The 27,156-nt window shown below is 51.0% G+C and overlaps 1 protein-coding gene across 5 annotated transcripts in view; it reads left to right on the top strand.

Annotated features, from left to right (window-relative positions):
- Positions 1-27,156, top strand: part of SMG6 (SMG6, nonsense mediated mRNA decay factor) — a 120,932-nt gene that overhangs the window by 3,369 nt on the left and 90,407 nt on the right. For 4 of the 5 annotated variants that reach the window (XM_026055270.1, XM_026055275.1, XM_026055276.1 and 1 more), the window contains exons 2-9: positions 886-2,656; positions 4,909-5,101; positions 5,801-5,911; positions 6,711-6,817; positions 7,989-8,067; positions 9,337-9,447; positions 10,093-10,305; positions 26,368-26,429. In XM_026055270.1, the coding sequence (XP_025911055.1) occupies positions 891-2,656; positions 4,909-5,101; positions 5,801-5,911; positions 6,711-6,817; positions 7,989-8,067; positions 9,337-9,447; positions 10,093-10,305; positions 26,368-26,429 (2,642 nt within the window). In that variant the 5' untranslated portion in view covers positions 886-890. Of the gene's footprint in view, positions 1-555; positions 646-885; positions 2,657-4,908; positions 5,102-5,800; positions 5,912-6,710; positions 6,818-7,988; positions 8,068-9,336; positions 9,448-10,092; positions 10,306-26,367; positions 26,430-27,156 lie in introns of those variants that run through there. The other variant, XM_026055273.1, reaches the window with a different exon arrangement.

The raw sequence follows: 27,156 nt of genomic DNA on the forward strand, positions 1-27,156 counted from the left end.
GCGTTGCCCCGGCCACGGTTGTCGCCGTGTTCGGAGCGCACAAACGCGAACGCGGCGCTCGGGGGGCGCTGGGGCTGCGGGCAGCTCGTCCCGCCTCTACCCCGCGGTCGGGTGGCCCCCGGCCCCGGTGCCGCGCTCTCCGCCTCGTCCAGGGCCCGGTCCGTCGTCGCGGTGGCTTTCGGTTGGCTCCGAGCAGCAGTTCGGGGGTATAAGCTAGAGCGCGTCACTGACGGAAGGGAAAAGTTTAGCCGAGGCAGTATGTAACAGCCTGGCTCCCTCTAGTACAGTGTTTTGTCACTCGAGTTGCGTYCCTTAAAGTGTTTTTGTGTTAAAACCCTTATGGAGGTGCATAGAAGAAGAGGAAAAACGTATTTTTTCCCTCGTAGCTCAGTAATACGTCCTTGGTGTGAAACGATCTGTTTGTGAAGCAGGGAGGCTATTGGTGAAGATAGTATCTGCAGGCAGAAAGGCTCCTGCATGAACAACAGGCTGACAGGGAGCTGCTGCTGAAACCAGGAAACCAGCAGTGTTAAAACTTCTAATTCGGTGCTCATACACGAGTGTTCAGCTCTTGTGTTGTGCTTTATCAGTTCCTTTCTTGGCCTGCACGTTCTCTGAGGCAAAACCTGTTGCTTGATGTAACTTGTAAGTGAGTCAGGCTAAGGATTTGGTCAGCTTTGTCACACTTTCTCATTTCTTGCTCTTTGTCTGTGATTTCCTGTAGTACTCTGACAAAGAATTTCAGTTTTGTCCTCTTGGACTTGTCATAAGGGTGTTAAGCTCTTTGCCTTTACTTAATGCTTTTCTTTGTCTATTTGTCTCCGTCTTTTTCCTCCTTGGCTGGTCTGTGCTGGGAATAACCCTCATCTCTCTATCTTTTCTCAGACAACATGAAAGAAGCGAAGGAGCCAAGACATCGCAAAGACAACAGGCGCCCAGACCTGGAGATTTACAAGCCTGGCCTCTCCCGACTGAGGAGCAAACTCGCGCTGCCAAAGTACGAGGCCTCGGAGAGGGAGAGGAGCAGAGCTGAGGAAGGCAAGGAGGAGAGTTCCAGTGACAAAGATCCTTCGGCAGGAGGGGCTTCAGTCACAGAGGATTTCAGCAAAGGCGACAGCCACAAGCAGAATGGCCCTTTGCGGGGAAACGAAGAGACAGAGACTAAAGGTGGTCTTCCAAGTCAGGAGAACCTGTCCAAGCAGCCCGCTCCGGCTGAGTGGTGTCCCAAGATCACCCGGAGAACCAAGAAGCCAGACCAGCAGATATATCAGCCTGGGAAACGCCTGCATTCAGTTGCCAAAGAATCAGCCCTCCGGTCAACTAACGAGGAAGTTATCACTAAAATGGAGCAGCTGAAAGTTGAGGGAGATGAAGAGACCGAGAAAGGTACTGGAAAAGACAACAATAGGAAAAACAAATCAAGCAGAGGAGATAGAGAGGGAAGCCTGACAGGGGAAGGAGTGAAAACTATAAAGGGAGAGAAAGGAGGACGGACAGACCGAAGTGACAGGATCAGGAAGACAAGGGATGAGCTGCTGCAGGGGAAGCTGAGCTCTACGAAACGGTACTCCCGCTCTGACAAGCGGCGGAGCCGATACCGCACCTGCAGCACGAGCTCAGCTGGAAGCAACAACAGCGTGGATGGAGCCCCACTTGTGGATGGGGTAGAAAGGCGGCAGGAGCGTGCCAGAGAAAGAATACGTCCTAGGAAGCAGCTCTCTGCGTCCTCCACTGACTCCTTGGATGATGACGGAATTGATGAGGCAGAAGCATATGTCTCCAGCAGGAATTCAGAAAAGAAAAAGCGTTCAGAGCAGAATCGAGCTTCTAGGAGCGAGAGCGAGTGGAGCAGCAATGGCAGGGAAGTCAAGGGACCCTTTCGAGTCACTTTTGACAACAAGACTTTAAACAGAGATATCAGCCTGTCAGAAACAGATAAAAAAAARCCCTTGAAGGCATTTGTTAGTTCTAACGACTCAGAGACTTTGGAAGTGAGGGGCCAGAGCAGAGAGCCTCAAGGCAGGGGCCGTGGGATTCTGTTCCTGCCTGCCAACACGGACCTCTCAGTCAGCACCGCCGGCTCCCCTGAACCCAGTCACCCGGGGCCCAGGCTCCTGCTTGGCGGTGCTGGGAGTAAAGGGCCCCGAAGCAGGGGCCGAGGTGGCACTGCTCGCAGGTTGTGGGACCCCAACAACCCGGACCAAAAGCCCGCCTTGAAGAGCCAGACTGCTCAGCTTCACTTCCTAGACACAGATGATGAAGTGAGCCCCACCTCCTGGGGGGAAGCTCGCCAGGCCCAGGCGTCCTACTATAAGTTCCAAAACTCCGACAACCCCTACTATTACCCTCGGGCCACCGGCCAAGGTCCGCAGTATCCTTATGGCGGGTACCCCCTGCAGTATCCTATGGGCCCAAGTAACGGCGTGTACCCGGGAGCCTATTACCCTGGCTATCCTGGCCAGGCAGGGCAATATATCTGCAGTCCGCTCCCTCCGACTCCTCTGAGTCCTGAGATGGAGCAGCAGATGCGGAACATGCAGCAGCAGGAGCTCAGCAAACTCCTCCGCGAGGCTGGGAACCAGGAGCAGCAGCTCAGCAATCTGCTTTCCAGAGATCGCATCAGCCCAGAGGGGCTGGAGAAGATGGCCCAGCTGAGGTTTGTGGCTGAGGGGTGTGTGTGTGACTGAGTCATTTCCAGGATGAACTTCTGCAGGAGTGTTATCCAGAGTATGAGGTCTCCTTGGAGGTCTGACAGACTAGGGGTGTTGCGTCTCCGAGACTGATGGGGCGGTGGCTGCCTAGCTTTTGACATGCTGAGGCTGTGCTTGTCATGTGTCAAAGGTGGGCGGGTATCGGAAGAAAACTCTGGGTGAAGATGTCATTCGCTGGGCTGGGAGCTGAATTGTGGCCACTTGTGGTTGTGGGATCCCTTGCCTGTGGATCAGGGACACTGGGGAGCAGGATGTGTGCCCACTGCGGTTCTTGGGTTCTTCTTGCTCTTGCTGGGGCTGGTCTCTCTAGCTCCAGCGCTCTCGTGTGCTTTCAGTATGTGCTGGCAGACTTCTGCTTCCTTCCCTGTCCTTGGTTATCTGCTCTCTCATTTGCATTGTGGGCTTCAGGGGCTGGAACTGCCGGCTTGCTCTTGCRAAGCATTGTGTGGGTTCTCGATGCTCTGTGGCGGCGTAACAGTGACGGCATGTTTTAAGCACCGGCTAGTTTTGCTCTTGATGCTGTTCAGCTCTGACATGTGGTGGTCCAGTGGGAGTAGCCTGGTGATGCCAGTTAGCAAGAAGGAAGTGACACTGGTGCTCTGGAGGGTTCTTAGCTGTAGCAACAGTTTCTACTTGGCATCTTCTGTATTTACTTGTGACCTCTGTGTCTCCAGGGTTTCCCTGGAGATGTATTTTGAGAGCTGACTGGCAACAAATCTAGCAGATGAACTGATTTCAGGGCTTGTTTCCTGTTTGGTGGACTTGCAGCGTAGGTCACAGGATAGGATGTGACTGGACTTGAAGCGGCACTGGAGGTTTCAGGTCATCCTCACGTTGTCAAGTGCATCCACCGCCGTGGCCTGGTGGAGAGGAAAGACTGCGCGGTGCTGCTGTACCTGGCGTGAGGCCCCCTTTCGCTGGGAGCGTAGGCACAGTCAGCCCCTACGCTGGCTGCAGCGTCCCTGTTTCAGTGTGTCTCCTGCCTGTACCTGACTAATTGGGACTGATGGGCAGCAGCTTTGGCCTTACTAGCCTTCTCCATGGTCCGGTCCCTCTTCAAGACTCTCATCCTAGGGGCTGCCCAGGTTTGGTGGACTTTCACCTCTCGCATCCCCTTCAGCAGGCTGTCTGCCTGCCTGTGGAGCTGTGTTATGGATCTTGGGCGCAGCTGCTGCTCATCAGGTGTCCATCTGCAGAAAAGTCTGTAAATCCCTTGCTCAGTGTTTGTGTTGTGCAGTGCTTGGGGGACTGCGGGTGGCAGGGCAGCAGAACAGGCTCTGCCAGGTTCCTTCTCTCTTATTCTGTCGGGCTCCTCTAGGCACTGCGATCTGACTTAGCTCAAGTCTTTACCATCTACGTTGTGCTACTGTTACTGCCTTTCTCTAGTGTTCAAAGCGTTATAAGGGATTGGCTGCCAAAGCAGTAACAGCTGAGGATTCCCCTTGCCACGAACTGTCCCAAGTGTTGGGCAGCTGTTTCTAGCCTGCCTGGCTCAGAGCAGGAATTTTGCTCCGTTGTCTGGGCAAGGCTGTAGGTTGCTGGTGAAGAGAATGTGATTTCTTCTACTTTGAGACTTTATTTTCTTCAGGTGTAGTGTTCTCAGCCCTTGTTCATCTTTGGAAAGTAGAAGAGTTGTCCTGTTTTTCCAGAGGAAGCAGGTTCTCTGTTTTGGTTGTGTATTTTAGTTGGATAGAAGGGAGATGGGGATCAGTTTAGCGGCAGGACCTCTCCTGCCCTCTGCTTCTCTGTGTGCTCGTTCCTGGCCCTTAGCAGCTAGACTTTGGGCTCAGGAGGAGCAGAGTCTGGGACTAAAGCAGAAGCGGAAGAGGGCTGTTTTGGCAGTGTGCTTTCCCTGTGTTAGCATCGAGAGACACCTGTGCCCTGATGTTCCCAGTGGCAGAGCGGGATCTCCTTGCTCTTTGACAGGCCCTGGTCCTTTCTGATGTGTACAGAAAAGGGAGATGCTCCTTTCAGGTTTGCTTTCCTGGAGCGGGAAGGRTGTTTGGTTGCAAGAGCCTACATCTCTCTCTCTAGGACCTGCGTAGAAGTATCGATTTGCTTTAAGAGYGCAAGCTGGCTGAACCGCCGACATCTCGTGCTTGCTGGATGGAAAACAGCAGGTGGCTCAGCACGTGTTCCCTGGCAGCTCGGGCCAGAGCTGGGCAGTTGCTGTTGTGCTGACTGTGTTTCGCTCTAGGGTGGAGATGCTGCAGTTGTATGAACGGTGCATCCTGATGGACATTGAGTTCTCCGATACCCAGAACGTGGACCAGCTGCTGTGGAAGAACGCGTTCTACCAGGTGATCGAGAAATTCCGGCAGCTCCTCAAGGACCCTTTGGGGGAAAATGGTCAAGAAATTCGTAACAAACTGCTCCAGCTTCTGGACGAGGTACGAAGAGAAACACATCTCCAAACCCCACGTAAATCTTTGGGTGGGTTTGTCTAATGTTTAGAATGGGATGGCAGAGCTGGGTGACCAGCCCTCTGTGATCCTACGCTTATCTCTGTGCCTTACGCCTTGCTTGTACGAGGAGGATGCTCAGACGTGTTGAATGTGATTAGTGTACCAAGTGTAGGTCCAGGTGGGCATTTGTTATAATTTAAACCATGCTTGTTTTGGTGTGTTCTATGTTAATTAGAAATTGGTTTAAGCTAAAATGAAATTAACCTTCTTAAGTGGAAATAAATATGGAGGTGTTTGTGCCATCCTTATCGAATTTACTTAAAAATTGTTCCGTTGGGCTGTGCAGCTCAGCTTACTCTTTGTAGTATGTAGGTCAACAGATCTGAAAGGAAATGTTTTATAGAGTTATGCTGTTGGGAGAGGACTGCTGGAGGGCTTTAGTCCAACCTCCTGCTTCAAATAGAACTGTGGAACACTATATCAGGTCTGTCTTGACTTTATCTAGCTAGGTCTTGGAAACCTCCAAGGATGGAGATCCCCTGATCTCTTTGTCTTTTTCTGAAGGGAAACCGCCCAAAGCTCAGGGAGAAGTACCTTTTTTCTTTCATGTGGCAGGGATGGTGTGGTGATTTTGTGCTTGTCGTCAGAAATATTGTAACATGCAAATGTGTGGGTGTTTTGCAGGGCACGTCTTTTTTTGATGGCCTACTCCAGAAGCTGCAGGTGTCATACCAGTTCAAACTGGAGGACTATATGGATGGCATGGCCATCCGTAGTAAGCCTCTGCGAAAAATGGTAGGTTGGCTCCCTCCTGAAGACTTCTCATCCTGTTAATTGTATGCGACACGCTAAACTCACAAATAGTGTACTGTCCTAGCTGAGAGGTGGGCAGCTGTACTCCAAACAGATACGGGTCTGTTTGCAGGGGAACTTTCTCAGCTGTTAGAGAAGTTGTTGAACTGTGCCAGTGTGTTAACATTTCTTGGCCTCCTTTGCAAGGAGTCTTTTCATATACCAGTTCTGTGACCTGGGCTCATGTTCCTGGTTCTGTGACCAGGGCTAGCAAAGGGAAGGAAATGTCTAAAGGTACCCTGTTTTTTGCCTTAGATATTGAACATCTCCTATTTCTGTCCTTGGAATCCAGAATAATAAACAAGGAAAGTAAACAGTTGTGCTGGCTCCACGATGCTTGACAATGTACTGCACTGAGCTGCTATTGCAGTGTGCGGGACAGCTGGGAAAGGGTATTTTAGTCCAGCTCCATTCCCAGATAGATGTGTCCCTGCTACAGCTGCCATCCTCAAAGAGCTCATGGTCTGAATGAGCCCTGAAGTCACTGTTTCCCCAGCTCCTCCTGGAGAGAGATGGGACGCTGGAGGGAGCGAGGAAGTGTTTGGAGGGATTGGGTTGCCCCTACAAATGCTGAACCAGTGCCATGAGATGAGAAGGCTCCATTCTGCTACCTTCTTGTGAGACCTTCAGTTGGCAGTGACCTCCTCTTTGCTTGCTACAGAGTCCGTGTGTGCTTACAGGGTTTGCAGGTGAGCCAGGGCTGCAAAGCTCCCCTGTGATGTACTGAATGTTTCTTTTCCAGGTGAAGTACGCACTGATCAGTGCTCAGAGGTGCATGATTTGTCAGGGGGACATTTGCCGATACAGAGAACAAGCAAATGACACAGCAAACTACGGAAAAGCGCGCAGGTATTGTATTCTTCGCTGTGGCACCGAGCACAGCTGTTCCTCTATCTAGTTACAAGGGATGCATCTCATTTCAGGTTTAAACTTGCTTCTTGCTAAAGGAGTCTTTTCATGCCTCTTTATTTTGTTCCAGTCCTGTGAGGCTGTAAGGTGTAGATGTGTAGTCGTCTGTCCCAGAAAGCAAGCCAGCAGGTCCAGTCTTCCTCCAGCCCCCTAATGTGGAAGCGGTCCTGTGCTGATCCTGCGGCAGGGAGGGTGTCTGCTGTTGGGGCTGGCAGACTAGCGATTGTAGTTTCTGGTAGCTTTTCAGTTAGGAGAGGTTTCCACGTCTGTCTGTATGTTCTGACTGCATTAGGAGTTTTTAGCTCTTGTTGTTTCCCGTCACTCTTGTTTTGTCTAGTCCTTTTTGTGATTCAAGGCAGAGCATTGGTTTCTGTAGCAGGTGGAGCAAAGAGTGGGGGGGAAAGTGAGCCTAGCGTAGGGCATGGGGCCCCGAAGTCTGCGGAGGTTTGGAGAGCAGGGCAGGTAAAGCTGCTGGATTTTGGGCTTGTGGACGTTGTGGAGCATGCTAATGTCTTCAGGTGCTGGGGAGAACATACTAGGCTCACTGGCCTGTCTGAACAGTGTTGACAGACGTGTGTGGCATAATATAAGCTGAAAAGCAGATAATACAACTGAGGGAAAAGAGAGGGAGGGAGAGAGGAAAACAGAGGGATGAATGGACTGCCACTGAACTGACATCCCTTCTCTTAGGGTGACTTAGTATCCTGGAAATATTGGAAATGAGATAAGCAGCCAAGAAGGTTTGGTCCCAGTTGCCATGGAGTTAAAAAGTGGATGGGGAGACAAATRTTCCCTGAATAGTCTGTACTGTGTGCCCTAGGCTGCTCTGGGGACAGTGATTGCTGGGTCTGGCGAAATGCTTGTCTTCAGGCTGAGCCAAGACAAGTTCTTTCTCCAGATGTATCTGCCAGTTTCCCTTGTCCTGTGCCCTGACAGCGCGTCTCGGGGGCCTGCTGCAGGCTCGCTGGCTGTGCGCGCTCTCGCAGGCAGAGGGCACTTGTGCAAAGGGCCTGGTCCCTGCGCGGCTGCCAGTGCTGGCAGTGCTTAACAGTGAGCAAGGGGTCCGATGTCCTTTCAGTAACTCCTTCTGTCTGATTCTTCCCTTCCTCAGCTGGTACCTGAAGGCTCAGCAAATTGCTCCCAAAAACGGCCGACCCTACAATCAGCTGGCGCTGCTGGCCATCTACACGGTAAGATGCTTGTGATGCAAGGATGTAGCAAGTGTAGGGAGAGCCCCTAAGGCGGTTCGGGGAGTCTGGCTGGTGGAGAAGGGCGCTGCTTATGGCAATGCTTGTAGATGATTTAATTACAGGGAAAAAAAAGCTGTTGGCAGGGTGTGCTCTGTGGATTCCAGCTCTTGCGGCTGCTGGCAGCTTTGTTACCTGGTGGAGTACTGTGTATCTATTAGTATTTTGGGGACTGTTCTGTGGGCTGTTGGGACTGCAGATATTTTAAAAGTGGGTTGCGTTTAAGGTCTTGCGTGAGATTTTGTGCACAAGAACATACTGTTATGAGGATGCTGTCCTCACTGAACCTGAGGGTCCTGGTCTAAGTGACATCAACATGCGACTTTCTTAGGTTTCAATTTTGCTGGCTACTCCAGCCGTGCGGGAAAGCTTGTTTCAAGAAAGATTTGGCAGCAGATGATGGAAGTGTCAGGCTGGGACATAGGAGCTGGAAGGAATCTGCTCATCTGCAACACTGAAGGATGCTAGACTAGTTCAAACCTGGTTCTTATATATGTACAGCAGGGTTCAGAAGTGCATTTCCCTGGTGGTGGGGGATGGCCTTTCTGACTCCTGGCATGGTGCTTGGAGCAGCTAATCATCCTGCCCTGCTGCGGCGGTCCGTAGGGCCAGCAGCTTGCAAGCAAAAGGAGGTGCCTTGTCGCGATGTTCTCTGCCGGCAGCCTGTGGGAGAGAAGATGCTGAGAGGTTGCTCCAGTGCGAGGGGATTAAGCCCAGTGACAGGGTGAGATGAGGACAGCATCCTGCACTGCCAGTGGCCGGAGTTTGGCAAATCCTTCAGTCTTCCTGGACCTCTGCCTTTTGTAAAAATTGGATGGAGTCGTTTACTTATTCATAGTGATGTTGAAAAGAGTTAGCCCCAAAGTGTCATGAGTTCAGTATTTATACTATTGCCCCTTAACATGATGTCTGCTGATGGACTGGTTTGTAGTTAGCGTGAGGCCAGAGCAAGCAAGCATGCAGGCTGCTGGGTCACCTGCACTCCCTAACCCTGGCAAAACGCTTGTGCTTTGGCCCAGTTGTGTAGGTAGCTGTGAATCTGGGTGGAGAGTCCGAGGCCCTGCTTGTCCATAGAGCTGCTCTTACTCTTTGTCTGAATGTCTTTCTGTCCCAGGCAGATGTATTGAGGGAGAGGGAAGGTGAAGTATGTGGGGACTTGGCCTGAATGCCCCAGAATAAGTGCCAGCTCTGAGTCTAGTTGTATTTTTGCAGAGGAGAAAGCTGGATGCTGTCTATTACTACATGCGCAGTCTGGCTGCTAGCAACCCCATCCTCACAGCCAAGGAGAGCCTCATGAGTCTGTTTGAAGAGACGAAACGCAAGGTAAGTCTTGGAGCTGAGCTGCTGGATGCTGCAGCTGCCTGTGCTGACTCTTCTGTGCTGGAGAGCTGTGATCCGGAGAAAAGGCTTTTGGCAGGAGCTTTTGGACTTGGAGTCACTACTTATCTAGTTCTAAGAAATCCACTTTGGGAGTCAGAGGAGAGGCACAGCCTTCGAAATGATGATTCTTCTCTGCATCTCCTCAGAATTGTTTAGGGGGTCGTTTGGGCAGTGGAACCTCTTGTTTCTGGGTCACTGTAACACAGCCAAACTCAGCAAGGGCTGAAGGTTGTTGTGGTTTGCAGTGTGACTTTCGTGTGGTCATTGCCTCATCCCACAGGTGCCCCACATGAGTGAGCAAGAGAGGCTGGAGTCCCTTTGTGCCTTAGCGGGTCACCCCAAATAAAAGATTCAGCATGTTAGCTCACACTGCTAGGACTGGACACTGCCTCCTTGTTCCAGGGCAGTCAGAGTCAAAAACCTCTCACCTGCACTGTCCTATAGTGTCAGAAGCCAAATTACAGACCTGGCAGTGAGTTACTGTAGTTTGTAAGCTGGGGAAAGGCTCTGTGTAAATGAAATGATGACACATTTTTCCTGAATTTTGATCCCTGTTGGGGGGGCTCTGAATCTGTCCTATCTGCACAGGCTGAGCAGATGGAGCAGAAGAAGCATCAGGTGCTAGAGCTGAACCCCAGCTGCCGGGGAAAGGGCAAGAAGTCCACGTTCCGACAAGTCGGAGATGATGCCACACGGCTGGAGATCTGGATCCATCCCTCCCACCCCCGCTCCTCCCAGGGCCATGAGTCCGGCAGGGATTCTGAGCAGGACAACGGTCTTGGGAACCTCAGCCCCAGCGACGTGAGTACTGCAAGACGCGGCAGTTGGCTTTGGTGTCATGTGTTTGGAATGCAGTTGAATGACACTGGATCTGTTTTGCTTTCCTGTTGCTAAATTTTCCAGTGTTTTGGCTTCCCCTATGGGAGCTGTGCCTGGGTCAGGCTGAGGAGCTGGTGACCTCGTGCCTCTCATGTTTAAAGCATGTTATTACCATCCATTTCTTGGCAGCACGTGCTGGTGTGGCTGATATGGAATAGGAAAGGCACAAACAGAAGATGCAGTGAAATGTCTTTGCTGAAGGCTCTAACTTGGGTGAGGCTGCTGGTGGGAAATGAGGTCAGATGCTGAAGAGCAGGGTTCACAGTGATTCTGTAAGCTTTGAGGCTTGTTCTGGAAGTGGGTCACTTGTCCTAATGCCAGATGATCGGAGGTTTGTACTGGGAATGTGAAAACCATGGTTTTAATTTCCACTGTAGGTGTAATAATTGCATTGTTGTATTTCCTTTTTGACTGCAAGGAAAAAAAAACTTTCCAAACTATTTCCTTTTGTCTGCAAGGAAAAAAAAAAAAAAAGACTAATGGCATCTCTCATCAGTCCGTTCAAGCTGTGTACCTCGCAAGAGGAGCCCAAGTGAATTCTGTTTGTCAGGCACAGGAATGCAGGCGAAGGCAGCCCATGGTTGGGAGCTCATCCTCTAGGAATCCTTGCACTGTTTTGGCACATGCGGCCTGCGAGAGAACTTGCCAGGGAGCTCTGGGCTGCCTGTCCTAAAATGGCTGTTAAGGATGTAAGCTCAGCAGAGCTGGGAAGACCTTCTCCGCATACTGCGGGGCCCAGAGCTTCTCAGAGATTATTGCACTTTTGTAACTAGTTTGTGACTTCAGCTGGGTGGAACTGGGCTGAAGTCTTAAGGCTTTGAAAGTTAAACTCTGGCACATCATTGCTGTAGCATTTTTGAGATGTTACTGCCCTCAATTGTTTTCCCTCTCCTCAGCTTCTCTTCTGGAGACTTTTGCTTCCTCAGCAGCGCTGAAAGGAACGTGTGCCAAGCTTTAGCCTCTCTCTTAATCATTGATGAAGATGGTTTGACATAAGATGTTGTGGTTTTGAGGCACTTTTGCAGCCCTCCAGTGTGAGGTAGTGTAGCTCCTAGCAAAGCTGGAGGCAGTAATATCATATTGTTTACAGTGCAATGATGTTTGCTCGAGCTTGCCCTTGGTCTGCTCGTTGATGGGCTGTACGCTCTGAAGTGCAGGTTGCTGGCACCACCTGCGCATGCTGTCTGTCTGACTTCTACCCTTAGTCTGGAATTTTTCATCTGTTTGAAAAACTGGCTTGTGGAAAGCTTTCTCCTCTCAGACTGAAAGGCCACACGCTCAGAAATACAGCAGCGAAAGAGGTGGAGGACTGAGGGTGCAGGTTTGGGCATTGCTGATTTTGTCAGCCAAGATATTTCTACTTGAGTTGCTTGTATCCACTGCTGTGCTGCAACACACTGCTCTTGCTTGCGTTAGCCCAACTGCTTATGGGGCCGCACTGTGACCATGTCATTGAGCTGCTCTGGATTAAAAATAACCATGCAAAAAAGAAACGTGAAGTCTGTGTCACTGTCACAGTTTCCATGCTGTGGAGCCGTGGCCTGAGATGACAACAGCGGGTCTTTGGGAAGCTCTGGATTTTTTGCTTCTTCAGCCTACATCCTCTTCCTCACCTCATCTCAGTGCTTCCCAGGGACTGGAGGAGCGGAGCAGTCGGTGTCTTGCCACTGTGTGGCACTGTTTGCCCTCCGAAGGGCTCTGCCTGGGCCGAGGCGGGCTGCAGCCCTCGTCCTGGCAGCGCCGCCGCCCCAGGTCCCGGCAGGCGCGCACCCCGCGCGGGCTGGGACGGAAGGGAACAGCTCTTCTCCCAGGGGGATGTGTGCCAGCGGTTACGTGTCGTTTTAAGGAACTGAGTCTAAGCTGTTTCATTGCCTTCCTGGTTCCTTCCTTGTCAGCTTTAGCTCTTGAAAAAGACTGAGGCGAGCCATGTTCTTCCATTTACACTGACAGTTGTGCTCTGCAGGTAGCTTTGTGGACATCAGTCTTTATGGCAGCTGTTTGCTGTTTCAGGGCCATAGAAGGGAATTTCACAGGGTGGAATGGGAAAGTGTCCTGCTTTCAGAAGCAGATATAACACCAGCGTAGAGCCAAACAGCTCGGGACGTGAACAGGGCAGAGGTGTAGGGGAGAGACCCCTTGAACTGTTCATACTGAGGCTGCTGCTTCAAACCCAGCCCAAGCCAAAGGTGATTGATGTTTTTTTACTGTGGAGGTGCTGGCTGTTTGGTAGACGACATGAAATTGGTTCGGGATGATTTCTGTTCTCAGTGGTGGGTTCCTTCATTGCGAAGGCGATTAGTTGCCGGTCCCGTGTTGGGGCCTGCTTGGCAGGGAGATGCTGGCTGAATGGATTACCCTCCGGGGGCCTGCCGATCTGCACCCCCTCCCTGCCAGCAAGCGGTGAGCCTGCTCAGCACACGTTTGTGCTTCCTTTCTCTGTGCTGACTTTTCTTTCTTCTGTAGCCCTAGATAAAGACACAAACCTCATTACTTTCTTTCCGGTGCAGAAGGTAGCTGAATGGAGTTAGCATGATGGAGAGGCTGCGGAAGGCCAGTGCGTGCAGTAAGTGTCGCTGTGACAAGGAGAGGTGGCATGCAGTGCTGGAAATTTGCCTTGGCACTGTATGTTTAGGTAGAGCTTTGGCATAGCTGCTTCTTCCACTGTTTGCCACATCATGTTTTCTAGGAAGATACAGAATTCAAGGAATGTACCATCTGTCCACACCGAGGAGCGTGCATCTCCATTTGGCCTCTTTCTCAGTAACTGGATTTGGCACTGCTGGCATGGAGGGCATCCTCTTTCTTTGGGACTGTTTCAAAACACGCTGAAGTAGTATTTGGGTTGCAGCCTTCCCTTTTAGGACTGTGTCGGTTATGCTTGTAACCTTTTGGGGTTTCATTCTGTGAATCTTTTTTAGCTGTACTCTGTGGTCTCTTGTCCGTTGCCTGTTTCCAGGCGTGCAATGACATGCAAGTCTAGGCTGACCCGGTGCCCTGGTTACCTGACAACATTAGGTTGCTTTGTGTGGGATTCCAACAAGAAAACCAAAAATAAAAAAAGCTGAATCAATGAGCAGCTCTATTCCACTTTTTTAAAAAAACAAAAACAAAAAAAACACTGAATATGGCAAAGTGAGCTAAAGAGCTGGGTCCTATTTTTTTCTCTGCCAGTGGTTTCATTTGCCTTGGGTCTATATTGATCTTAAATCTGATAGTACTGTATGCAGCTTACTGCACAGACTGTGAATTGGTAAAGTAAACAGGGCAAATGTGCTGTCAATCTCTTGAGAAAGTGTTAATATTACACTGAGTTTGAGATTTTAATCACCCCTGTCAGGAAATGCTGAGTTACGGTTCCCACAGTCGCTATTGCCTGCTGCCTGCGCTCTGCAGTAGATGCTTCCTTATGTTATCACGCAGCATGCATTCACTAATAAAGATTACTCCATAGCTGCAGCTAAGATTAGGGAAGAGAGGCTCTCCCTTGGCGCTACAGTAATTAAATAATACTTCTCTCCAGATGTCTGAATACTTTATAATCATTAAAGAATTAAGCCTCCTAGCCTCTTTGTGAGAGGTCAGTCTAGCAGAGCTATCAGAAGTTTGGTATGGCCACCCAAAAAGCTCTTCAGAAAGCTAAGACCAGAATCAAGATCTGCTCTAGCCCTGTGTGTTGGCTGCAGGAACCTTCCCATTTCCACTCAGCCTGTTGGTTAGGGACAGAGTTATTGCGTTTGCCTGGTTCTCCATGGGTGCTCATGGAGCAACACCCCTTTGCAATAGCGGAGAAATTACGGTGGGATCATTAGCTCTGAAGTTCAGAGCAAGTTTGAACCTCCATTTCTTTATGCAATCTATCTTCTCAGCAGTGGGGAGTATGGACAGTGCATCACTCTTTCCACAGATGAGCAGTAAATACCACCAGGAGGTCTACCAGTAAAACAGGAGAACAAGGTCCCCTCTATAGACTGAATATCGAGGGTTTCTTAGCTTTATGTTCCTGCTTTGCTGCCTACCGTACTCTTCCATGGAAGCCTATTGTACAAACAAGCGTTATTCTCTACTGGTAACAGGTGCAGTTTTGAGCATGTGGGGACAAGCCTGTGCCCAAGCAGGCTGAGGGGAGAGAGGATGGCACTGTGTYGGAGCTGTAAGCAGTGTGCATCTTTGGATGCTTGCTTGTATTCTTTCAATCTCTTTTGGACCCAGTGGTCTCCTTGCCTCTCCCAAGTCTTAGAAAATCAGGTCAGCATTAAGGACACAGGGAGATGGTCCTTTATGGTAGCATGGGGGCACTCTCTTCTCAAAGCAGGACAACTCTCACAACGTCCCTTCTTTCTTTTTTTCCCCCTTGGTCTGGATACAGCTAACTTGGAGGTTGTTCAGCAATGCTTGACTGGGACTATCTTCACCATTAGCTATGGCTTTTTTCTTTCTGAGATGAGATGTTTCCAAGCATTCTCACCTTCTATCTTTGTCAGTCCTTCCCCGCTGCTTAGTTTTATTTCTAACTTTGCCTGTCTGGCCCTTGCATCACGATGCTGCATGGACACCACTTGCACCTCCACCACCAAATTGCAGTCCAGAGCAGGAAGAGGCACTTTTGCAAATGCCCGTGCAGCCAGGAGCGGCCAGGAGTCCTGGGGGCTGCCCAGGCCGCCGCCTTAGTGGCAGGCATGTGTCCTTAGTGGGAAAAGGGTCACTGTCCTAGTCAGCTCCTGCATGTTTCACATCCGTTTTTCCTTGGCTGTGTTTGTTGTTTCTGCTCTGTGTGCTTGTTCCTCTTGGGCAGCAGCCGCTCGGGTGACTCTGTGCCGGCTCTTTCTTCTAGCTGGCTTCAGTCGGTGTGATTTTTCCTCTGGGGGAGCTGTCTCTGGGGTTGTGCATCTGGAGAGGGCTGCTTGTAGGGGAACAGTGGGATAAAACCTCACAGTAGTCTGTTAGTATTGTTTTCTGTGCCGTTTTGCTCCATCAGCCTGCCCTCCGCTTTGGGCTGGTCACACGGGATAACAGCAGGGATCTGTGCTCCGAACTGGGGCTGCTCTGCCATCGCTGCCTGCAGGCCCTACGAGCATCCGTTTTGTCCAAAGGCTGTTATGGTGTGAGCTGAGCATCTGGGAGAGGGACCCGATAGGGCACGTGCAAATGCACCGCGGAGGCACCCCTGTTTATCGAGGATGGCTCCCTTCGTGCTCAGCTCTGTCCTCATCCTGTAGCTCTTTTCCATTACGCAGGACTCGAAATAAGTGACAGGCGTGAGTGGAAATGCTGTATGGCTACAGTGATGGCCCACTTTCCCAGACAGGTGTGTGGACAAGAGGCCGCTTGGGAAGCTCGTTGTTTCGGAGGCGTTCGCCCCTGAGCCTGCTGCCGGGAGCTCCTGGAGCGGCTGGGTAGTGCTTCATGGGACGGTGAAGGATGAGGCCTGATCCTTTCTCTTCCTTGCAGGCTCTTATGAATGATCCCTGCTGGCAAAAGTACAAGGTTCCCTCATTTACTGCCTCATGGGGTCAGGTGGGCAAAGTGCTCCAAATGATCCTGTTGGGGAGCCTCTGATGCGGGAAGCACGCTGGGGCAGGCAGGGCTGCGTGCCTGGTGTCGAGGGGCAGTGCGACGGCGCAGGCGCTGCCCATGCTGCCCTCCGCCTGCCTCCCCCCCGCCGCTGGGACGCGGCTGCCTGGCAGGGCAGACCTGCAGCTTGCACGTGATGCCCCAGGAGCCCCCCAGGCCTGTGCTAACTCTTGGCTACTTGCAGTGTCTTTACTCCCAACATTATATTCCTGTGCAGAGAGTGGAGGAACTGGAAACCCAATAGACCAGCAGTGCCTGAAGATGCCCCCGGGCTGTCTGCTGAGGCCATCGCTGGCATCTGTTTTATGCCTGAGCTGCACCAGAGTGGTGGCAGAGGTGTCCCCAAAGGGAGGGGACATATGAAGGAGTGTCCCCACTTTTTTTCTTAGTGCACAAGCTGGTGGCAGGACATATGCAAGGTCTTACAGCAGGGCCTTGGGTCAGGCTGCTCTCAGGGCCGTGTCGCAGGAAGGTGGTTTCTGTTGGGTCAGGAAGTTTTGTCTCCCCTACGGTTAGGTGCTCTCTAGTATTCGTCTTGMGTGATCTCGTCTGTGGTCTGTTGAATTACGGCCTGCCCTTGCTGTCAAGGGAAGGTAGTGCTTCCACATCGGCCTGGTTCTTGTTGCTGTRTGGCCTTGTATTTGATGTGCACCTTCATAGTGCTGGGATCCGCTGCTGGGCTCCCCCCGTGGAGCGGAAACAGGCACAGGAGCTCTGCGTGGTGGGAATGCAGCGCCAGCAGTCAGCTAAAGGCAGCCATCTTTCCCTCCTTCACCCACTACCCGCGTGAAAAAGCAGCGAGAGACATTGAATCCTTAACTTGTGCGCCCAAAGCGGGACTCGAGAGGGAGCAACCTGGAGTTCCCTCTCTCCTGCCCTGGCAGCCTCCTTTCCTCACCCCTGCAAGCCTGCAGGGAGCAGTCRGGTTTGGTTACTCATTCGTGGAGGTCAGGACTAGGTCTGGGTTTTTTTCCTTTGTGTTTAGGAAACGGTTTTACAAAACTGTGTGTTGAGCACGGGGGAGCAGGTGGCGTGCGAAAGACTTCTCAGCCTCTTTACTGCTGGGCTCGCGTTAACTCTCTKCCCTGCCTCCTTTTCTGTAATCTCTCTTTTGGTTGGCAGCATGAGCATTTCTGAGTGCATTGCAAACCCTCCCCGCCTCCTAGCATGACCTCGGTCACCAAACCACCTTGGGGCTTTATTTTTACTCTAGCCGTTTTGTTTCGCGTGGTAAGGTTGGTTTCTTTCCCCTAACAGAGAGAAGCCTCCTCTGGGGAGGAAGTAAAGAGTGCCAGGCTGCAGTTGAAGCTGGTTAAACGCTAAAACCACACTCCTAGCCTCTCTGGGCTTGAGACGTGACATTCAGCCATGCAGCTAGCCCTGGCTTTTTTGCCCAACAGTTGTTCACCCTCCCATGTCTGCACCTAATTTCTTTTTTAACTGTACTTTCTTTTTTTTCCCTTTTTTTCCCTTCAAAATACGGGTGAAATCCTTCTCTGCTGCAGTTTCTGCACTAGAAATCCCACCAGAGATGCTCTGTCTCCTTGTTTGGGCCCTTGATGTCCATTCAATACYGCTCTGCTATACCTCCCACAGCTCCCTCGAGCTCGAGGAGCCTGGTGACTGATACGGCATGTGCGTGCATGTCACCTAGAACCGGCATGTTGCTTTCCAGCACAACTTGACCTTTTGTTGCTACCCAGAAAGTGAAGGCTAAGCTCTCAGTAAGAGTTTCCAGAAGTTGGTGTTAATTTTTTTTTTCTTTTTAGACCATGTTGGTGGTTTTATTTAACTGTGAAGAACAAGGCAGGGACTAATGTGACTTGAAGGGGAGAGACACCGACATGTTCTCCTTCTGGTAACAGGCATCTGGTGCTAATGTGTGTTGAAGTATCGCGGTGGATCAGAGGTGGGAGTGCTACAAGGACGTCGATGACTTATGCCTGTGTGAGAGGCTCTGCTATATCCCAGGGCTCAGAGAGGCTGTGGTGAGGGGGGCAAAACTTCAATTCGAACAAGCTTTTCGTACTCTAAAACCAAGTACAATCATCCAGAAACCGCYTTTCCCTGTCATTCACTCTTTCCTCATTTCCTCTCCTGCTGGTGCTGATCAGCCCGGGATTTGTGTGTAACCAAATCCCCTCCTGCTGCTGCACGTTAGTCCTTTCCCGTGGCAGCGAGTTTGATGATCCAGGCGCTGCAGTGTGGTGTTGGGAGGAGAGTCTGCAGCTCAGACAGCAGTACTGCAGGAATTGGCAGTGCTGGTAAAGGAAGTAAAATGTCTAATAGCAGGGTTGGGAAATTTCCCAGAGCAGGGTGAAGGCTGTTTGACTGATTTCTCTTGAGCTTTCTTTGTTAGTCTAACCTTGATCTCTGTCTGAACTTGGCCCAGTCCAACTTTTTCTCCTGTCTGSTATATGCTTTTTGGGATGGCACCTCTTATTCCACAGCCAAAATGGTTATTTCTGCCCTGGGGAATGGGCAGTGTTTATTTCTTTGTCAGCRTTGAATGAGCTGTTTCCAGACAGGGTTCATATCCACCGTGGAGGTGGGTACTAGGAAAGAAATTTCCTTCCGGAGGATCAGGGAGTGGAACCTGCTTGAATCTGTGTCATTTCCTCTGTCCTTGGCTCTACTCTTCCTCCCCAGCAGCTTTCGTTGCTGCRCGATTGAAAGTGGARAGGGAGATGCCTTCATGCCCCGGGTAAACTGTCTGGATAGAAGTGAAGGCTCTGGARGTACCCTGCAGATGCAGCGGGGTAGCAGTGCTCAGCCCTCTTATGCCACTCRTGCCTGGACTTCTCCTGGTTGTGGAGAGCTGTGCTGAGCGCAGGCTGGCTGCAAGTGGCTGCTGTTATCCCTGCTGGTGAGCATGGCTGGGAGAGCAGGAGTGTGAAGAGCTGCGATAACACTTCCTTCTGGAAGGCTCTGTCTCTGCTCAGCTTATTGTCCAAATGTCTTCTCTGTTGGCCTTTCTAATGCCTTCCTATGCCGTGTAGGGTTAGATCTCTTCAGTTTTCTCCTTTCTTAATTTCTTTGTTACTCTTTGGAGTTCCAATTACAGGCAAGTAAGTAAAACCAGGTCAACTTGGAAAGAGCTCTTTTTGTAACCCAGACATGAAAAGCATTTTGGAGCCGAAACCTTTCCTGATACTATTTGTTCACTGACTAGAGGCCTCATATCTCCCTCCTGCATGCTTGACCCCACAAATAATCCACTCTGCGGTAGTGAAGAAGGCTGACAACATGCTGGGCTATGTTAACAGGAGATCTTTTATGACCAGAACTCATCACACATTTCTCGGTGTCAGTTTTCTAGCTTAGGAAGGGGATGTTCTTCACTCTCAGCAAACTGTGTGTGTTTGGGTATTAGCTGCTTTTTGCTAGTTGGAGCTGCGTCAGTGCAAAGCACGCAGCTGTACCTGTTGGACAAAGAGTGGCTCTGTCCGGTCATCCTTCTTTCAGTGCTTAACCAGATGCAGTCTCAAAGAATTGAGCATATGTCCTAAACGACCTGCAGCACCAAAGCCAATTTATGAAAAGTTGTATGTTGGAAGTTAATTTGATATCTCAGTTGAGGACTCTCTCTGGCATGTTTGCATAGATTCATAGCGTTTATGGCCAGCAGGGACCATTAGATCATCTATTCTGATCTCCTGTATATCACAGATACTTAAATTTCACCCTGCTACTCCTGTATGAAGCCAAATAACTTGTGTTTGGCTAAAGCAAAACTTCCAGAAAGACGTCCAGTCTTGAGAATCCACCCTTTTCCTGGGAAGTTTGTTCCAGGGATAATTGCACTGGTTCTGAAACGTTTGTGCCTTATTTCCACAGTGAATGTTTCTCTCTTGTTCTTTGCTATTCTGCTAGTGTAAAGAGCCCTTAAGTACCATGGAGGCACTTTGCACTTGCAATCAAATCACCTCCCAGTCTTTTTGATACACTAAACAGATTGAGCTGTTTAAGTTTTTCACGGCAAGCCATCATTTCTAGCCTTTGAATCACTTTTATGGTCGTTTTCTGGACCCTTTCCAAATTTTCAGCATCCTTTTAAAAATACGGGCACTAGAACTGAATGCAGTATTTCAGTGTCAGTCTCGCCAGTGCCGTATATAGAGGTAAGAGTGCTGTCCGGTGCCTGCTCTCTGCTTGGACCTTCAAGGGATGCATTAACCCTTTTCACCAGGCTGCATAGCCACTGTAGTCCCTGGAACCTTTGTGGAGTAACTGCTTGGGGTAAAGCCCTGGAGACTTATTCTACATGATCCCAGATACATAACAGCACTTTTGATGTTGGAAAAATCCAGATTTTGAACTGATCATTATTACATCATTACTTATTGCTCCATCCATCTTCATGCCACAGGCAGTTTGTTGACAGAATTTGTTTTCAGTTCATTGCTAAAAATGTTGCTAGTCAGCCTGTACCAACCACTTTCTATTCAGTTCAATGAGAGTTTTCTAAAGACCGTTGCTTTTTAAGATGCTGCTCAATTAGTTTTTAATCTATTTTTAATATACTGTATTTAGTCTAATTTGTTTTTCAAGAATGTTGCATGTTACTAATTTAAATGCTTTACAAGTGTATTGGAATATTTATATGCATATGATTTCTTTTTCAACCAAACTTGTAATTTTTCTGACCTATTTTTCATAAATGGAAAGTTTTTATTAAATAAGCATAGTTCTAGGTCAGACATTTGTTTCAGAGCCAGTGTAGTCTCCGCTGCCTGATTTTAGTTTACTAAAGTGCACAATTGTCTTGCCCTTGTTTCTCATCTCACCTGTCCGCTGCAGTGATGAAGGTGATGAAGGAAAAATCAGAAGCTCCATGTTTTACTGAGGGGCTTCCTGAATGCCTTTTTCTCTTGCTGAAATGCTGGCTTGTAACTTCTTATAGCCATGAGATGTGTCCAGGAGTCATAGCTGCTGCAGTCCAGAAGACTGGGAAGGTGCGTGAGTGCCTGAAGTTCTCCTTAGCTGTAGATGAAATTCGTATGTCTCGAGCCCACAATACTTCAGCATTCCCTCTTTCTTCCGCAATATAGCCAATTGTATTTCACGTCTGTGTAGTGCCTCATGTTAAGTATCAGGATTCCCACTGGAATTGCTTCTATACTATGGAAATTAATCCAGTTTTGGGCATGACATTGCAACTGCTAAACAGAAATCTGCACTAGAATATTTAGCAAGAAGAAGCAAGGCGAGCTCTGTGTCCATTCATGGTTGCAGGTGGTATATGGAGAGAAATGATTAGGGTAATTAGCCCAGTTGGAATTTGCCTGCAACGCTGTGGGTATTTTGTAAATGTTGCAAAAGGTGCCTATGATCTTAATGACCTCTTTGTCTCATCTCCCTTATGCAGATAGCCATTTGCGCAAAACACTTTCACCAGCACTGCCTCTAACAGCAAAGATCTCCTCCTAATATCTTGCCAGTTAAGCCCACTGCAGCATCACAGGCTTTCCCAGAAGCTCTTTATCGCTGCTAGGTCTTATTTGAATGAGAGACTGCCATGGAAAACGCCAGCCAGAACTGTGCCTTGCACATTTGGGATAGCATGGGATAAAGGCTCAGGCTTGTAAGACATCTCCGGGAGAGGTAGTGGACTGCCTGCTGCTGTTGAACCGAGTCTGTGCAGCTCTGAAAAGCTGCCTGCGAAAGACGGGAATAATCTTAACAGTTAACATGGTGTATCTGGCCTCTGAGCTGGAAGTGAGAATATGGCATGGTTTGGGTGTCTGGATGTTTTTTCACCCAATCCCCAGCAAGGAAGCCATGCCTGGAAAAGCCTGGCTGGCCGAGAAAACCTGAAGATGATTTGGGATGAGTGTGGTACGTGTTTTGGAGCTGAGCCGTGTGGCTCTGTGGTCTGTATCCCAACCCCTTGTCACTGAGGATACCCCTAGACTTTGGAGAACGTCCTGCTGCGCTCCAGTCCCTTCCACTCTGGTGGAGACAGCACATTTGTTACAGGCAGTCTTGCATCTGGTCTCTTGATTAATGGACTTGTCTTTTGCAGCCTATTTTGACTCTGACACTGCTTTCTGCTCCACAGATGCTTTGCTGATGTTGAAGAAAGTTTGCCTCGCTTGATAAAGACCAGATCCTGAAATTTACTTCCAAACCTGAAGTAACAATTTTTAACTTGAAATGGTTTTTCCCCAGGAGTCACTGCTCCAGAATCCTTCCCTTATTTGGTGCCTCCTTCACAGCTGGGACTGATGCTCAGGTGCCAAAGCTCTGTGCGCTCGTCGCCCCGAGCCAAATGGATCTGTGATGGGTGTGAGCACGGGAGCTCTGCTTCTTGGCCTGGTTCGTGCCACTCCTTTTCCTGCGCACCCTGATGGTGTTTCCTGTGTTTTCGCGCTGGGCGGGGAGACGTGTTTTGAGCCCTTTTTGGTCAGCGTGCGGTCCCTTGAGATTGGGTCTCGCTTTCTTCTTTTCTGGCTCAAGACACGACAAACCTTTCTTTATCCTGTCTGACTGCCTCTGTTCTGCGTGTTGTCAGGACGTACTCCCTGTGGCCTCCCTCTGATTTGAGCTGGCTGTTCTAGTACTGTTGCTATCTCTGCCTTCGCCTCTCCGCGAGCAGTTGTTAGTCACTGTTGATTTCTTCCATGGTAACGAATCCAGTTTGGTTGGCGGTGCAGTGTGCGAGCACTCCCCGAGCAGCGGTGGGTTGCTTCCTCTGGTGAGGTTGCCTCTTCCCAGGTGGATTTAGTCTGTCTGCACATGCTGACTCATGACAGCCGAAACAGCTGTTTTCAGCTTCAGGCACTACTGTGTGCAGGGACCCCTTCTTCTTCCTGACAGCTGGTTTGTTTTTATAACTAATGCCTTCACTATATGCTCATAACTTCCATATCTGTGATGCCCGCCTTTCAGCTGTAAGGGCCGAAGTCCATTTCTTGACATAGTTGCGTTGCTGTGTCAGCCCGACTTCGTGGGCTCTTCCCCAGCACCCACTGGGACTAGCCAGCCCTGCTGCCGCTGGCCGCGGAGCAGCGAGCAGTGCTGCGCATGCAAGGGGAGCCCAGTCTTCCCCGGCGTCCTGACCTCAGCACGTGGATGTGCCTTCAGGGTACTGTTTTCAGGAAGCCTTTGGAGGGACCAACACTTGGGGCCGATGGACCATGCAGTGAGTGAAGCGAAGCTGAGGAGAAGTTACAGGTCTCACGCTAACGCCGTCAGGGTAACGAGCGCGTCAGGGTAACGAGCAGGTTAGCAGGCCTTTGGGGAAGTGCTCCCTTCCCCCGTGTGAATGCAGAACAGCAGGTGATGGGACTTCCTCCTTGCTGCCCCAAAGCCGGGCCGCGCAGTGGAAGTTGCCGTTTCCCTCTCGCTGTGAGAAGCAGCCTTTGACGGGAGGAGCAGGGAGGGCTCCCGGCGGGTGACGGGCAGGTGAGTCACTACAGAAGGAGTCATTCAGAGAAAAGCCCAGTCAAAGCGACCCGTGGCCTTAGCGTGAACTCAGAGATGAAAGGTCCAAAGTTAAGTGATGAGCTCATCAAAACCTTGAGGCTGTGAGGGAAAAAGTGGTGAAAAAAGCATGAGAGGTGCCTGCTTGAGATGCCCCTGCACTGGGGCACATGGGCCTCTGCTTGGGCTTGCTGGGCTCGTGCTTAAGTTGGCAAGAGGTATGAAACATGCTTCTTCCCTAGAGGCAGGTATCCTACGTTCATCCCTGCTTCCTTTAAAAAAAAAAAGTGTGTGTGTGTGTATGTCCCAGTTCAGCACGGGTTTCTGTGCTGTGTGCCTGGGTAGTCCTCGGGGTCTGCAGGTGGAAAGGCAGAGCGCAAAACCCCCCTCGCCAAGATGGGGGCGAGGCCGAGGCCCTGCCGAGCCCTTCCCTGCCTCCCTGGAGCCGGGCATCTCTGTGGGAACGCTCTGCCTCGTGCTTCCCCGCGGGGCGCGGGTGTCACTTTCCATTCAAGGTGGGGAGTTTTGGTACTCCCCAGCTGCCAGGAAAGCGGTGCAGCGTTTGCACGCTGAGAGCGGCTGAGGCTGTGAGCTGAACGTGGGCCTCGGAGGAAAGCGTTTCTGCCCTGTCCTATTTGTTCCTTGCCTCGCGTGCGGCCTGCCGAGCAGCGTCGCCGCAGGCTTGCCAGCAGAGGTAGGTCGAGCTGCAGGCTCCTCTCTGCTGAAGGGGAACGTCTTTTAAATACGCCCCCGTCAAAGGGCAGAGCTGAGGGACCCTCTTTTAGCAGCCCTTGCAGCCAGCTGAAGCACGTGGCCTGGCTGTGGGAGAAAGCCCTGCCTGCCACCCACCCTGCGAGGGCTCTGGTGCTTGAGCTGCAAGCTCAGAGCTGCCGGGCTTTGCCGTGCTGCGGTACTGGCCACGTCGCTGTCAGGGTATGTGGTAAGCGCTGGAGCCACCAAGCTGGTCACCAACTAGTTTTTTCCCCCCACAAGCTGTTGCCTGGAAAAAAAAAAAAAGTGTTAACAGTTTCAAGCTCTGAGCTTTCTTGATGTCCTAAGGAGGACGGTGGAGAAGCAGCTGTCCATGCTTCACTAGACATGTGAATAAGGGCCCTCGCTTTGCCCCGCTGTCCCAGTGTCCCCCAGTCTCTTCTGGGTTTCATCTGCAGAGTTAATAAAATGGTGGCAAATAAAGTTGAGTTCCAGTGCAAAGGGCTCTTTAGGGCAGCAGTAAAAGAGTGAGTAAGCAAGAACCCCTTGCTGCGGGGGCCAGTTTAATTGGTCTGGCTTGTTTTATGAGACAGGTTTTATGTTTAAACTCACACATGGCCCAGGAGCGACTCTGCAGCAGGGCATCATTCTCCTGCATGGGTCCTGGGGGAATTCAGCCCAGATTAATTACACCAAACCGAGCAATCACACCTTGCCCAGCCACTTGCATCAGGAATGGCGTGATCCGAGGAGTGCAGCAAACGAGGGGGGAGCTAGTGCCAGAGCCGGAACTGCCCGTGATAACTGTCCTCCGCGGCCTGGAGGTACCTGCTGGTGGCCGTCCTGCACCCCGTCAGATGGGCCTGGTGCTGCCCCAGTCCTTCCTGGTGACCTCGGTCTCTTCCTCTGTCTGTGCCTCTGTTTCCCCCCGTAAATAGAAGTGCTGCTGCTGACCTTTATGGAGTGGTTAAAAATCTTGTGCAAGTGGGAGCGGAGCTGCGGTGTCCAGGCTGGGTCACTCCTGGTCAGCGTCTCCCTGCACGGTTCCCGGGGCCCCGCTGTTCTGATCGCGCTGAGGCTGCCCAGGTTGGTGGGTGCTAGGTGGACGCCTCGTGTCCTCGTGGAAGAGGGAAGAGAGGGCAGTCCCCTTCTGCTGTAACGCAGCCACCTCCATGGCCAAGCAAAGTGGCTGCTTACCCACCCACAGCCATTTTCAAAACAGTTTAGAGAAGAAGTGGGAAAGCCCGGAGCTCTGCTGAACTAGCAAAGGTGGTTTGGAGAGGTAGAGAGAAATTATTCAAGTGAGATTTTGGTGTTATCGGATCGAAGCGGGGCAGGAAGCTGCCTGTGCACCGTATGCCATGGACAGCTTCCTCTGTATCCCCTTAGCTCCACATTGCAGTAGCAATGCGCTAGGGAAATGCCAAGTCCTGCCCCGGTCTCGGTGGTATAGTGCTGCAGGCTTTCAGGGGAAGAAATAAATAAAATCAAAGATTCTGATAAAAGGGAACACAAGTTTCCTCTCTGTAGTTGCTTAAGGCTAGAGTTAGATGAAAAGGTACGGCACCGTCCCAATCCTTCCTTGCTTCTGAAAGCCGATTCTGGCACGGCACAAATGAGCGTTCCCAGCTTTGCTGCTGAACGCGGTGTTTGGTTTTCTGCAGAAAAGTGTTAACGAGGCTATTCCCCTCCCGCTCTGCACTGAGCAGAGGCTGCTTTCAGCCTCCGCTGGAATCGCTGAGCGCCGGAGAAGTTGCTTCTGTTTTTTTTCCGTTGGCGGGAAACAGTCGTGGGAGACGATGCATTTTGGGACTCCTTTCGAACAAGCCGTCGGGATGCCCTGAGCAGCGAGCGCCTCTGGGCTGTGCAGCCCTTCGCGCTTACAGGGCGCAAGAGGGATTTTTGGCGCTGAGCTGAGCCCGGCAGAAATCTGCCCCGCGGGCAGCGGAATCTGCGCCCGGGGTCCGGGCGCCTCGGGGCGGGTGCCAGCGAGGCCGGGTCCCGCCACTGCGAGGGAGCTGAGGTCCCGGCAGAGGGTGCTGTGTCTCCACCGCCCTCTCCCTGCTCGCGCTCCAGCTGTTTGGCACTTGCCCTTGCCTGAGTGCATGATGTTTGTAAGAGTTTGGGCATGTCCATTTGGTTCCCATCTCCAGTGCCACCCCCAGCATCCAGGCCAGGTTCCTCTGTCACTGGGGACGTTCTTAATTCACAGGAAATCGGAGAGAGTTTAATTGTTTTCTCCTCTCTCTCTCTTTTTTTTTTTTTTTTCCCATGCAGCTGAACAAAAGGTTCATCCTCAGTTTTCTCCATGCCCATGGGAAGCTGTTTACCAGGATTGGGTAAGTGTGCAGGATGTTTATTTTATTTTCCTACATTACAAGTCTTTTTGGAATTTAATATTGTTAGCAACTAAGCTGTGTTTGGAGCTGAGGGCACAGGGTGTGAATTCTTGCAGGCCTAGCCTCCTGGTTCCTATTCTCCTTACCCGCCCTCCAGTCCACGCTGGAGATTGTTTGGGCTTTTTCTTCCCCCACCTCAAGGCCTGGTCCTGCTCGTGCACTGGGACCTTCTGGCAGAGGCTGAGCTTGGCCGCCGATGTTGCGTGCAGGAGGGACTAGAGGCTGTTTCCTCTCTCTCCCATGCCCTAGCCATGCTCCTTCCTCCTGAAGTTTCCGTTTTTCCTCCTCCTCTCTGGTTGCCCCACTTGTAGCCAGCGGGTAGGTGGCTCCGGGGGAGTCTCAGTGGCTGCTGCCCACAAGGAGTGCAAAGCTGTTGGGACAGAATGATCCAGGGGCCGAGAGCCACTGTCCAGAGCGTGTCCCGACAAGCCGTGCCCTTGGTCTCCTCGCTGCCATCTTGGTGAAAGCCTCGAAGCCGAGAGCTGTCCTGGCTGTGGGAACTGGTTTGTACAAAGCACCCTTGGCAATGCCTGCCGTAAATTGGTTTCAAATAATCGAAAAGCTATCCTTGAAGCAAAGCAAGTCCGATTCAGGCCTGGGCTGAGAGCCCAGCCTGGGGGACGTGCTTATGACCCAGGAGCAGAGTTCAGCCCAGCCGCCGGCAGGC

Source organism: Apteryx rowi, unplaced genomic scaffold (assembly GCF_003343035.1).
Source record: "Apteryx rowi isolate R43461 unplaced genomic scaffold, aptRow1 scaffold_99, whole genome shotgun sequence".
NCBI lineage: Eukaryota > Metazoa > Chordata > Aves > Apterygiformes > Apterygidae > Apteryx > Apteryx rowi.